General features: G+C 40.3%; 1 protein-coding gene across 2 annotated transcripts in view; it reads left to right on the top strand.

Annotated features, from left to right (window-relative positions):
- The window catches only part of LOC114144895 (plexin-A1-like), a 286,607-nt gene that overhangs the window by 69,286 nt on the left and 204,484 nt on the right, over nucleotides 1–12,837 (top strand). For both annotated transcript variants that reach the window (XM_028018126.1, XM_028018134.1), the window contains exon 3: nucleotides 27–209. In XM_028018126.1, the coding sequence (XP_027873927.1) occupies nucleotides 27–209 (183 nt within the window). The remainder of the gene's footprint in view (nucleotides 1–26; nucleotides 210–12,837) is intronic.

Here is a 12,837-nt window from a genome sequence, read left to right on the forward strand (position 1 = left end):
TTCTTGTGTGTCCCCTTACACAACAGCCGCTGCAGATAGACGACAACTTCTGCGGCCAGGACTTCAACCAGCCTCTCGGAGGTACAAAAGCCATCGAAGGATTTCCACTTTACGTGGACAAAGATGACGGCATGACCTCTGTGGCGGCGTACGACTACAGAGGAAACACCGTGGCATTTACCGGCACTCGCAGCGGACGCATAAAGAAGGTAAGCGACCGGGAGTTTAAGGACTTCCATGTCAGAAGATGAATCCTCCAAAGTGGTAGAGCATATCCAGGGAATGCCAGGAACAGCATTGGAGATTTGTGACCAAAATGCGTGTCGCTGTGGTTTGTGCTTTAAATGTGCTTTTATGTTTGTTCCCGCCATAAATGGCTTCTTATCCCCTTTTTTTTTTTCCTGTCATCGAAAGTTTTTGCAGTTGCATATAGACTTGCCAAAAGCACGACAGGCAGCTAACTCTTCAGATGGAAGTTTTCTCCCGCAGAGCAAGGTTGAGTCTGTGTGTGTTTGTGTCTTTTTTTTTTTGGGTGAGGGGAGAGAGATTTGTGGAGTGGAACTCATGCTGCTAGACATACTGGAGCTGTGTGGGTTTTATCTCTCTGAGTGCTGTAGTCACAGAATTTTCAAAAGCCAGTGAGGGTTTTTTATTTTCTTTTTGGTTTTGTCTTTTTTTAGAGGCTGTAAGGTGGGTGCAGATGTCTTTTTTTATGTGTCTCTTGAGCAGCACAGGTGAGAGAAGCTCATGCCTTTTTTTGAGCCTGTTTGTTTGCTTGCTGAAATGAGCTGTCCTCAATCACAGGCAAGCAGTAATTTTTCTCTCATGTTCCGCATACACACAGATCATGCGGTCCCTGTGGGTTTTACAATATGTGTGGGCTTCCTCGAGTGCTAGTGTTGAGTAGACTGCACTGCATTTGTGCCAATCAGCTGCTCCTTCATCTGAACTCCGACTGAGGCGCGTTATGTTTTTTTCCGTTCTTTTTCTCTGTCCTCAGCAGGACACAGCATATAAGTGTCTCTGTGTCAGTAATATGCTTCAGAAGATATAAAACTGTCAGCACAGGATAAAAGGAATTGAATAAATACATATGATAGGAAAAAAATCACGAAGGCAAATTCATTTTTGAGCATTTACCCTTTAAAAGGTTTCTGACAATGTTCCCCAGAAGGTCTTAGTGCTTGTTCTGGCAGAGATCATTAGTTAATATTCAAGTAGCTCTTATTCAGCTCACAACACATATTCATGCAGATAACTTTGTTGAAATAATAATCTAATTTATTATTGCAGTAATTTTTAACAGTTTGAAAAAACTAACTGTTAATTCAAGGTATATTTTTTCTTTTCGGGGAAAATCCCATGTTAAGAAATAATTGTATTTAGCAAATTTACTGGTGGCAAAAAATAGTGCAAGTCTAAAAAAATAAGGAGATGGAGGTAATAAATTCTCTATAGTAAACATTAAATGTGTAACAATCATAAACAGACATGTGGAATTTGTTACATTTTACAGTGAGTCTAACTGGACCAGTGGGTTTTGGTCTGAGGAGCCTATTTGTTTAGCTTTTTGTTTGCAAACACCCCAAGTGGGGTTGTGTGGAAGCAAAGGAAAACATAAAAAAACACCTTATGACTTTTAAGTACAGTGGAGGATCTGTAGTGCTGTGGGCCCTTTTCCGTAGGTCTGGGAACCTGTTAGAATGAGATTCCTGTTACAAAAACAGATCCAACAGACTCAGAATCAACCTACCTGTTAGAAACAACCTGAAGGATTTACTGAAAAAACAAGAACATAAGAGTGAACCAAGAACTCTGGAAGTTAAATTATTATCACCAATAATGATAATTTACATACAAAAATACATATTTCTAACTTTTCACTGATTTAAAATGAAAGTTTTTTAGTGTGAGATTTTGCTAATGGAATAAAAGATGCATTTATTTCACAGTAGTATCTGCTGTAGTTGTAGATAAAATTTCCTCTGCAGCTTATCGACAACCTTTTGCAGTTCAGCATTTCAGTTGTCGACTCCTTTCTTGTCGGCTAAAATAACATGCTCACGCAGACGTATGCATGCCATCTTAGCGCAGCTTCCTGTCTCCCAGGTTCTGCCAAGTCGACTGAAACCTGGCCCGCCAGTCCTTGCGGCTGACCCCTGGACCATGTCTGTGGCTCGCGTGCGCGCAGACGCATGATTTGTGTGTCTGTCGAGAGCGACGGGGTCAGCAGATCCTGGATGATATCCTGCCCATCAGAATCCCATTTCCCTTCTGCCGGCACATCTTCCCTGCGCTTCGGGAGACGGGAGAGGGAGGAAGGTGAACGGTGAGGTGGAGGCGGCCGGTGTGCTCGCAACAAATCAATGAGATACTGCAGTGAAATGCAGTTGTCTGTATGAGCTGGAGGAACGGCAAAATGGCAATTACTATAAATCAACAGCAGTTTCAGCTACAAGCACTTTGTTAAGCTCTTCCATTTCTTGTTGCCGTGATTAGTTCCGCTTTAAATGAGGTTTTCTGAAATTGATTGGACAAGAATTGAATGCCTGCAACTTGCTTTGGATAAAACAAAGTTTTGGAGAGTGTGTGTGTGGGGGGGGCACTAAAAATGGAAGGAAGCTGGGATTAGAAAGAATAAAGTGAAGCTGAAGCACATGGTTACAGGCGGTGGAGTTTTATTGCTACTCATTAGAAGTTAAACTGTGCTCCTGGCCTAATGAAATGTAAAGCTGCATTGTATTGATGTCGACACACACACACACGCACACACACTCACACACACACGCACTCTGATACTCATTAAGATTCCTGCAATGGGACTATTGCAAACTGTGTGTTTGCTTGCACAGACACGTCTCGCCTGCTAGACTCTCTGTATTGATTGATCTATGAATATATAATCACTAATGTCGAGCTTAAATCCACGCAGTCCATTGGAAAAGTGTAGGTTTCTTCGTCTGGTGGCGTGTGTGTGTGTGTGTGTGTGTTAGGGTGAGAGTTCTGCTGGAAGATATTGTAAATCTGCACAGGATGACTAATCCCAATGTCATGACTGACTAAGCACATGGCATATACAGTAGGAGCAGAATACAGCGTAACATCTCCATTACTGCTGGGCTAATGGTTTTCTTTCACTAGACGTTTTTTACTGAGCTAACATCATGTTATTAGAGGTAGTTCTCCAGTTTTCACTTTATATGAAATAAGAATTGTGATAGTCTTGTTATGCTGAAGGACAGTTACTGTAGCTCAGACGGCGTTGCAATTTCCATCTAGAAGTTCTCAGCCATTTGACAGTGTTTTGGTAGTAAGTGAAGAATTGTAAAAAAAAAATTCCATAATTCCTCATCTCATCAGATGTACTTTCCATATTCATGTCGCCTGCGGAAACATAGTAAGTAGGGCAATGGAAGCTGATTTCTTTTAGCTTTTAAAATATCAACATTGCAATCTGAGAACATTTCTGTTTAAAACATGATCACAAACCTCTGACTGATCGCGCAGCATAGAAAACAATAAAAGACACAAATAAACAAATAATTCTCTTCCTTTTTTAATAAGACAATAAACATTGTATTGCCTAAAATGCATCAAAGCAATCTTTTAGTAAATCTGAACCAGGTGAAACTAAACCTACTAGAGTTGGGAAGTTGTGGTTAAAACCCATTTACTAAGATTTTTTTTTATCTTAAATGCAAAACGTATATGTATTTTGTACACTTTAGGCTTAATTACTGCTCTGTGATTTTTTAAAACAAAACTGCCTTTTCTTAGTCTGTGTATTATAATTAACAATTAATCAATTACTAAATTAGTTGTTGATTTGTCAACTAACCCAGTTAATCTGTGATTAATCAGATCAATTGGGATTAATTGAATTAATAGTTTTAGCCTTAATCTCTTCATAATGGTTTTATATATAGTGTTGAAAAATAATTGTGAGGAGGCAGAAACATGTGATTGCAGTGTCTGGACTCTAATGAAATGTGAAGAAAAACTCATATACAGCATGTATTTTGGACCTCAAGTAGCAATATGTATAGTATGAGACACAGGGTGTGTAATATGTAATTTGCTTTCAGCTCTTGGGTATAAAATTCACCAATGTACAGAAGGTTATTATATGTTGGTCCTGATTATGGAAGCCTCTCCTCTATTTCCATACAATGTCTGCCAGAACTATCCAGAGTATGCTGTTATTATGTCTTTGTACTTCAAAGTCACATAATGAAATTTTTCTTCAGCAGGTCACAGTGCTGTTCTTTGTCAGCTGACATGGTGAACATTGGGGAACCGACTTTTTGACAGTATAAAATTCACTATAGACCATCTTCTTACCTGATTGCCAGAAACGTCCCAAAAATCCAACGTAAAAACCTGGAAATCCTTTTGTTCCCCTCATTTCGTCTCGTCTTTTGTCTACCTGGGAGAACAAGGTACTCCCGCCGCATCAGGAGAGATAAAAAGAAACACTCAACAGCCTGAAGTGTTTCCAGATTTTAGAAGCAAAAGAAAAGGGATAAGCAGGACAGATGGAAAGAAAGAGGGGGAAAAATGGGAGATTTACTCTCGGCAGTGTACAGGTGTGTTTGCGTGTCGGCGTGTGTGTGTGTGTGTGGTGGGTGAAATAGAGGTATGGTTTCATGTCATTTCATCATTTCCCTGCTAGCAGTAAATCCAATTACTTTTCCTTCTCCTTTCTATCTTGTAAGATAGGCTGAGTGACAGGACTGATTGGAGTACAGCGCTGCTGAGGTAACCGTGCCAACTGGTTGACTGACACAACACTGGCACTTAACTGGCTTCATACAAAGAGACAGGAGAGCCTGGTTAGACTGGAGGCTGTCTCTGAGCTGTTAAGGGGGACCACAGGTTCACTCGTCCCTCCTAAAGATGATCTAATTCACTCTTTGGCAACAGACTCAACATGTTGTGTTTTGCTTTAGCATGGTAGCACTGAATTGCTCCACTGTGTGTTATCATGTCCTCCCTGTTTCAACTCCATATTCCTTACTAACTACACTCCAATCCCTGAATAGTAGTTAGACTTTAGAACCGGGGAGGGTATTGAGTGATGATGGCACTTCAGTCTTTTAAACTCTGGTGTTCATTACACCAGTTTGTGTCTGTGTGTATGTTTCCACTGCACTTGTATTTATTTGAGTGTAAGACTTTACAATTACAATTACAAGACTTATTTTGGGGTTGTTTTATCTTAATCTTTCTTAATTTTGTAAAGTGTTTTCTGTCCTTAAAGCATTCTCTTAATGCAATCCCTTGTAGCTACATTTACTCCAGGTTCACTAATAATAGCAATAATATCCCAATACACACTCAAGGAAGTGGTTGTAACTGATCATAATGTGAGGAATACTGGTATACAGTATATATATATATATATATATATATATATATATATACATACAATCACTAAAGTGAAGAACCTAAAATTTTGTTTCTAACTTTATCATTGTGTTCTATCACAGTGATTATTAAAGGTCATGGAGGTGAAATATTGTTATGACCAAGGTTAGGAATAAATATTCTAAGTTTAGCACTAACATATCAGAACAGGAAAGGTTCAGAGGCGGGGAGGAATCTAAGCAGTGTCTGTATCGACTCCTCACATCCTAGTGAACGAAACTTCCCTGGATCCTTTCCTAGAGTTTGAGACGGCCATGGATCTATCGGGCTCTGCGAGCGCAGCAGTAAAACTTACTGTCAGAATGATTAAGGCTAATCAGGAAACATGGGAAGGGAGGTAATTTAGCATGTGAATGCTAATTAGCGCTAGCATTTAGACTGGCAGGCGATGATTGAAGCTGCGCATCGGCTGCCTGCGCTGGTTATACGGCAGAAAAATACCCAGCAGTCTGTCGGGTCGGGGGAATGATTGATAATCTTTGCGTCGAGCTGCTGCCTGTTTCCCTGTTTATGTGTAAATGAGTGTGAAATATTGTTTCACTTGCCCTCCGATGTTAACTCGTAATGCGCAGATGAGCTCAACACCTGAACACTCTAATTCCATCCCCATCCCATTAGCTAGAACTTAGTGAAATAATGTCCAATTTGTTTCCAATAATGCTCAGCAGGCTTCTCAAAAAGATCCTTTTCATATTCGCACGTTTTTCCATCTCCTGCTCAAAAAGATATTAGCAGATATTAGTGCTTCTGAAATTACAGTTTGTAGCTGCTGTGATCTGAATATATACGACGAGTGTGAGGGAATGGCTGTTTTAGAGCTGCTGTGTTATAGCCTCTATAAATGCATGTGTTTGAAGCTGCTATAAGAGCCTTTTGAGTGCAGACCAGTGTGTAAATCCTACAGAGGTAAAATTACTGCTTTAAGCGGTGCTGGTGTTTGAGTGAATTATTAGCCTGCTCTCTCCCCTACTCCTCGTCTGCTCTCCTTGTCTCTGAGCCTTACAGTTTTCATGTCTGTGACGACTCTCCGCTTCCCAACACTCATATGTCACCTTCAGCTCCCTCTCTCTCCTGGGTTACTTGGGTTTGATGCCTACAAATCTGCCTCTCTAGAGACTTTCTCGCCTCATTTATGAGAGAGTCAGTGTGTGTGGCAAACTGTCCTTCTCTCTTGAACGGAGTTTCTGAATCTTGTCCATCCTTTAGAGCATTACGGCACACCAACCTGCTAAAAAAGTGATTTTAAGCTTTTTGTGAAACCAAGTGAGATAAACCTGTACAGGAAAGAATATGAAAGGAAAAAGGAACTTTATACAGTATAATACGGGTACATAGTAGACTGCTGATATTTGCAGTGTTTAGGCTCCACAGTCACCTGTCAATTGCTAAAATGCGCAAATAAATCTAAAAATGGTAACAGCTGTCTATGTTAATAGTTCAAACACAATATATTAATACAAACAGTTGAAACCATCTTAGCGCTAATGAAGAAGCTAATGTCATCAATCTTCCTTATCGCCACACTTTGGGTGTATCCAATTAGTGCTTGGGAAACAAAATGACACCACTGGATTGGCTGCTTCTTAAATGCCAGCTAACAGCATGTCAAGTAGCATTGTGGCTAGGTATTTCTGCTTCCCAAGCTAATTGTAAGCTACGCCCCTTTAATTACCAGTCAAGTGATCTGAAAACTCTCACTGTGCCTGATCTTGATAGGGGACAGCGTCGCCTTACGAAGTGAAACGACAAATGCTGTTGCCTGTTTTGTAATTTGAAATGGACTAATGTTGGATTGAGACAAGGTGTTATTTTATGGAAACTAGAACATAATATTATGATTTCTTTTTAGGAAAATAAGTTTCACAAATTGCATTGTAAAGAATCTGTCAAGGTATACTAACAGACCTAAATCACTCTTGACCTTAAACACATTTTGTACAATTACTGACATCTGGGGGTGTCTTAATATTTTGTGGTATATATTGTGATAACTACAAAAGTGACGTTAGAAAAGCACAGATTCTTGGTAGACTTTGTTTGCACTGCATGTATGCAGTCAAAGCTCCCACAAACACAAACACTAAAATAAAAAGTGATTATTATTATTTATTTATTTTTTTTTTACTCCTCCACGGGGTCTTTTGTGGGCTCTAGTGTCCCTTATTTGACAGTGGGCTGACAGGAAACAGGGAAGGAGAGAGGGGAAGACATGCGGCAAATGTCGTCGGGTCTGGGAGTCGAACCTGCGACGGCCACGCTAACCCCTATGCCACCACGGCACGCCCAAAAAAAAAAAAGTGATTATTTTCACAGTTTAGTAATAAACTGTGCAGTTAATTGCTAAACTGTACACAGCTGCTGCGTTGAATAACATTTTTTAATTTATTGATATTTATCTCTGCTTTCATGGAATAAGCTCTGGGGAACTTAGTTAAAGTAACAATTTCAAAAATATTGTCATTAACTGGAATTCATTTTGTTACGATAAATTAAAATTCTTATTACAATACATTTTTCACCACAACAATAAAATAACTGCCAATACCTATAGAAATTACATGTCAAAACTACAGTATTTTTCTTGTGCAAAATCAAGTCTATTTTGTGTTGTGATCATGACACTCTCCTGTCAGAGATGTTCTCTAAATACCCAGGGTAAGACTTAAATTCCTCAAGGTGACAGATTGCCAGATTTATAATAAACTGGATTGTGATATTTTAAGCGAGTAAAGCAAGAGGCAGAATTGTTTGTGTAAAAGTTGTACTTGGCTGTATAATATGATGGTGGTGACCTGATTTATTATCATTTTAGCAGAAAAAATGTGCAATGAAATGTGCACTGGATAACATTACAAATAATAACATTACAAGGGACTTTTGTCTTTGTATATCCATCACAATGCGCACATAGAACAAAGATGTTGTGATGGCGTAAAATAGTCTGATGCAGAAACAAGCTGCCCTCTGAGGCGGTGGCTGATATAAAGCTGGCCTCATCACTTATTAGAGGCAGCTGTGTCTAATGTGCCATTGTGGTCGTGGGTTCTATTCCCATGTGGGCTATCACTTCATGTGTATTATTACCCCCCGTGTCCTTGAGCAGGGCATTATCCCGGCTGTCCCTCTGGACGAACACGGCTCGGTATTAATGGACGGGCAATGTGCGTGGAAACCTAGATGGATATATTAGCGAGCTAATGAATCTTTGATAAGTGGGAAAGCTTTGCGTATGTCAAGAGACGAGCGGAAATATCACAGCTAAGCCCATCAGCTGAAAGATGGCTTTAATTCGCACAAAACCCTTGAAGTCTTTGACATTGGCAGTGCCATTGTCGGGCAGAGTAATGTGGAGAAAAGGGAATGAATTTTACCCAGATGAATTAAAATGTAGGAGTTTGACTCATTATCAACAGAGTAGATTTCCTTTTTAATGTGCTTTTCTAAAAGCAGAGGTTAAACACTAATATGGCTCGGAATAATAAGCGCTTCAACTTCCAAACTGGGTGTATCCCTTCTTGGATTGGTTTGGATTTCTGACCTTTATACCATTTTCCATCATGTTAATCCACCACACTGCCTTCCAGGAAGAGCTTTTCTAATCATGAAGTCATTCACATGTAGCTGCTGGATGAATGCCGTGACTGTGTGGAGGAAGGTCTGCAACACTGAAGGATTGGGGAAAAAAAACCCAGAGTTAGCCTCTCGACCCGAGAAATCCAGGCCCTCTAACCCCAAGCGGTCTGCTTTAGCCTAAGCACCGACTCACAGCGTCCCAAGATCAGGTTATGCGAGGTCACGAATCCAGACAAACAGAGGCACACACACATCATTCGGACGTTCGGCAGCAGCCAGCTCCGCGGCCAGACAGCTGTTGTCGCTGACGACCAGCGTCAGGTGCCAGTGGCCCGATTCAAGCTGGCTAACCTCCCCACATCCCATGTGTCTTGCACAGATACAGGGGTGGGACGATGGGAGGACATGTGTCCCCCCATCTCTGGCGGGCATCTGGAGAACAACTGGCACGTCGGGGCTGCGCTTGAGCACATTGGATTTGTGTCAACCAAAAGATGCGAGTCACCAAATATGTGTAGGACGCTTAACTTTAGCATTTAGCAAAATCGGCTGCCTTGAATTACGTGCGTTTCACTTTTAATTACATGGCTGAGGATAGATTGTGATGTTTGGGTGTAATATACATGTGTGCTTGTCTCCATTATGCTAATATGGCTTAGATGTATGGCAAAACGAAGCCTGCGTGGGCGTGTATTTATGCGTGTACACGTGATTAAAGGGACGGGTTCTTTCAGTGTGTGAGGTGGAGGTGTGTGTTCGTCACTCCTAGAGGTATAAATCCTTAGATTATAGGGAATGTCGCCCTCTCTGCAGGATGTTGGTATGTGGGATCACCGTGATTAGTGTGTGCCGTGTTTAGTGTAGGAAGTAATGTGCGTTTACATACTACAGCAGCTGTGCTTTCTTCATGTAGACTCGGAGAGGCCCACCTGATGCCAGGGCAGCTGCTGCACAAACAGACCCTCTGCACTCATGCACACAAACAGTGCCAGGAGAGACTTTTTTTTCTTTTGGGGTACAAGTGTGTGTTTGCTGCAAAGAGGAAGAGAAAGGGGCAGCTGCAGTGTAAAGCCTTCATCAACTGTTCCTCTAGACTGCCCCATCTGTCCAGACATTAATACACACACTCACTCCCATACACTAATACGTACACACGGGTCCGTCTGTTGTCTTATCAGTCACACATGGCGCACTTCACACTCAATGGGCCCTGTCACGACAAAGATGCGTATTCTCTGATGTCTTGTGTGAAGAAATTCTGTGTGTCAACTGCATCTGACACCATGAAACACCATTTGGGGCGTTTTTGGTTTAGATGGAAGCAGCATCCACCCACCCATCCATCCGTGGGACAGTTATTAGAGCTGAGGCCAAAGTACAGAGGAAATTGTAGAGCAAGCTGTTTTAGCATTAACTTTAACTACAGCTACGCATTTATGGTGCTGCTAGTTGACCGGTACGGAAAAACAGGTAATCATTTACTAAGAATTGTAGGTCTCCTACTAGTCAATCTCTAGTCAACCCATGGATTCATGAGGATCAGAGAATGCAATTGCCTGCAAATAGCTGAAATCCATGAATACCCAAGATCACTTCTAGAATCGCTCAGAAAAGCCTATTTTAATTGTTCATTTCCCAAATTTACCTTAATGTGCATTAATACGAACAGTGGAAACCATTAGGTGCTACTGGACAAGCTAACATCTACGGTCTTCTTTATTTTTGCCCGTGGAGGTCCTCGGGGTCCACTTTCCTTAGTGTTTTGTCCCTTATGAGTTCAATAATTAATTTAGCTGTTGTAATGGAGCTAGTAGTACCAGAATCTCAAACTTGTCAACTAGGCTTTAGTAGTTATCCTTCAAAGCCACAATTTCCTTCATTAGTCAACTAATTAAGGAATCACTTGTTCAGTGATTTACATCTATTTAGATTTTTAGCTGCGCTAGTGAAGCATTTGGAACATAACTTAAACCACTCATCAGTAATTCAGAAAACAGGGGTAGCTATTAGTTATCTTGTACCAGTTAATTAGTTAGATTTTTTGAACTCTTAGTGAATTAGTGACGGTATTAAAATTATCAAGTTATTTTACTGATTAACCTACTAGGCTAAAAATTATTTCATTTTCAGTAGTAAGCAGTTTGTACTATTTATGTTCTACTTGTCAATTTCTATTTAGACTAATGGCTGTATTTCAAAATACACAGTTAACTCTGATTTGGTGATTGGTCTAGTTTATCAAAATTAATTCATGTTTCTTTAATGATACTTTTAGCAAATATATACATTTTGAACTCTATTTACCCAGACAAAGGTGGATCATTTGACCCAAAGTCTATCTCTACTTTGTGCTTTCTTCCCCTAGTCATTGTCATAACCTTAATACCTCTTAATGTGTTTTTGTCCAACTCCATGTCAGCTCGCCAGCCAGGCACAAGGTCGTCTTGCGGCTCAGCCGTCGTATGCTAATGATGGGGAGATGCAGACGGAGACCCTGAAAGCTGCTTTGAGGTTAAGGAGACGTAATGAAATGGATCGTAAGAAGGTTGACACTGAGAGACAGTGTGTGTCTCCGTGAGTGAGAGCATTGTCCCTGATGATGTTTATAATATTGATTGCCTGCTCTCAAGAAGCTGCCTGATTTTTGATTTGGGCACTTCTGAGCATTGTGATTGCAGCGCGAACATCTAATGCCTTGAGTGGCCTCTGCAATCAAGGACAATGACCCTTAACTCCATGCATCCCCTCTCTTGCCCACACACTGGTTCTTTTTTGCAGGCGCTCTGTCTCACACAGGCTTAGTTGTCTGTATTTTTGAACTTTTATTAATGTAGGTTTTTAGGAAGTCAACAGGGGCAGAGAAAACTAGACTTTTCTTCTCCTCCCTTTGGTTGGACTTCAGCAAGCTACTGGTTAAAGCCTAAGCTGACACTTAGATTTGTATGTTTTTCTCAGTTTTCTTTGTATGACAGTGCTGCCTTTTTTGTTTTTAACAAATCCTTATTTGGATTGAATATGTTTTACAGCTTGTTGTTGTGTTGGATCTCTAAGGGCCATGATATGCTGTCTTCATGGTGCGAATTAGATGTGTACATTTCCAAAGCTGTTAAACAAATTTGCCATGAAATGAACCTCCCAGCTGCCCTTTATATGAAAGCCACTCTAGAAGATCCAAAGTGGGGAGAAAAGTAAATGTTTTAATGAATTCATTTTACAGTTTTTCTTTAGATCTTCTTCTTTCAGTGTTTCAGGTTAACCTTTTAAACTTTTGCCTTGCATTGCACTTTAGCTACTTAACGATAGCAAACCTAATTTGCTGTATTTTGAAAAATTTAGGTCAGACTATATTTTTTATATTTTGCAAAGTCCAAGGATAAAACCAGCCATTTCAGTCATGAATCCATAAATAATAATTTTCAAAAAACACAGGTAACGATAAATAAGATTAATATCTGGTTTCTTGATGGTGACTGAGTCCCACTCTAAATACGGTACATAGTGTGAGAGTTTTTAATTGCAGTGTTTTTCAAGGGATTATTATGACAGAGAGACTGTAATGGCTGATGCTGAACCCTGTGGCAACATTTTCTCAAGTCTAAAGTAAAGGGTTGAGGTTATGAAGCAAAAGAACGACAATTTGAAGTTTCATTAACTGGAGCTTCAGTGACAGATTCATATCAAAACACAGAATAAACATGCTAACATTAGATTAGTAGTTCAAAAACTGCCTCACATGAAACCTGTCAGCAGAAAGAAGATTTTAGTTTTTGCAAGACTGTAGCTGACTGGGCTGAGTCACATTACCTTTAAAAACAAAAGGCTGTTGGGTCCTGATGA

Source organism: Xiphophorus couchianus, chromosome 1 (assembly GCF_001444195.1).
Source record: "Xiphophorus couchianus chromosome 1, X_couchianus-1.0, whole genome shotgun sequence".
NCBI lineage: Eukaryota > Metazoa > Chordata > Actinopteri > Cyprinodontiformes > Poeciliidae > Xiphophorus > Xiphophorus couchianus.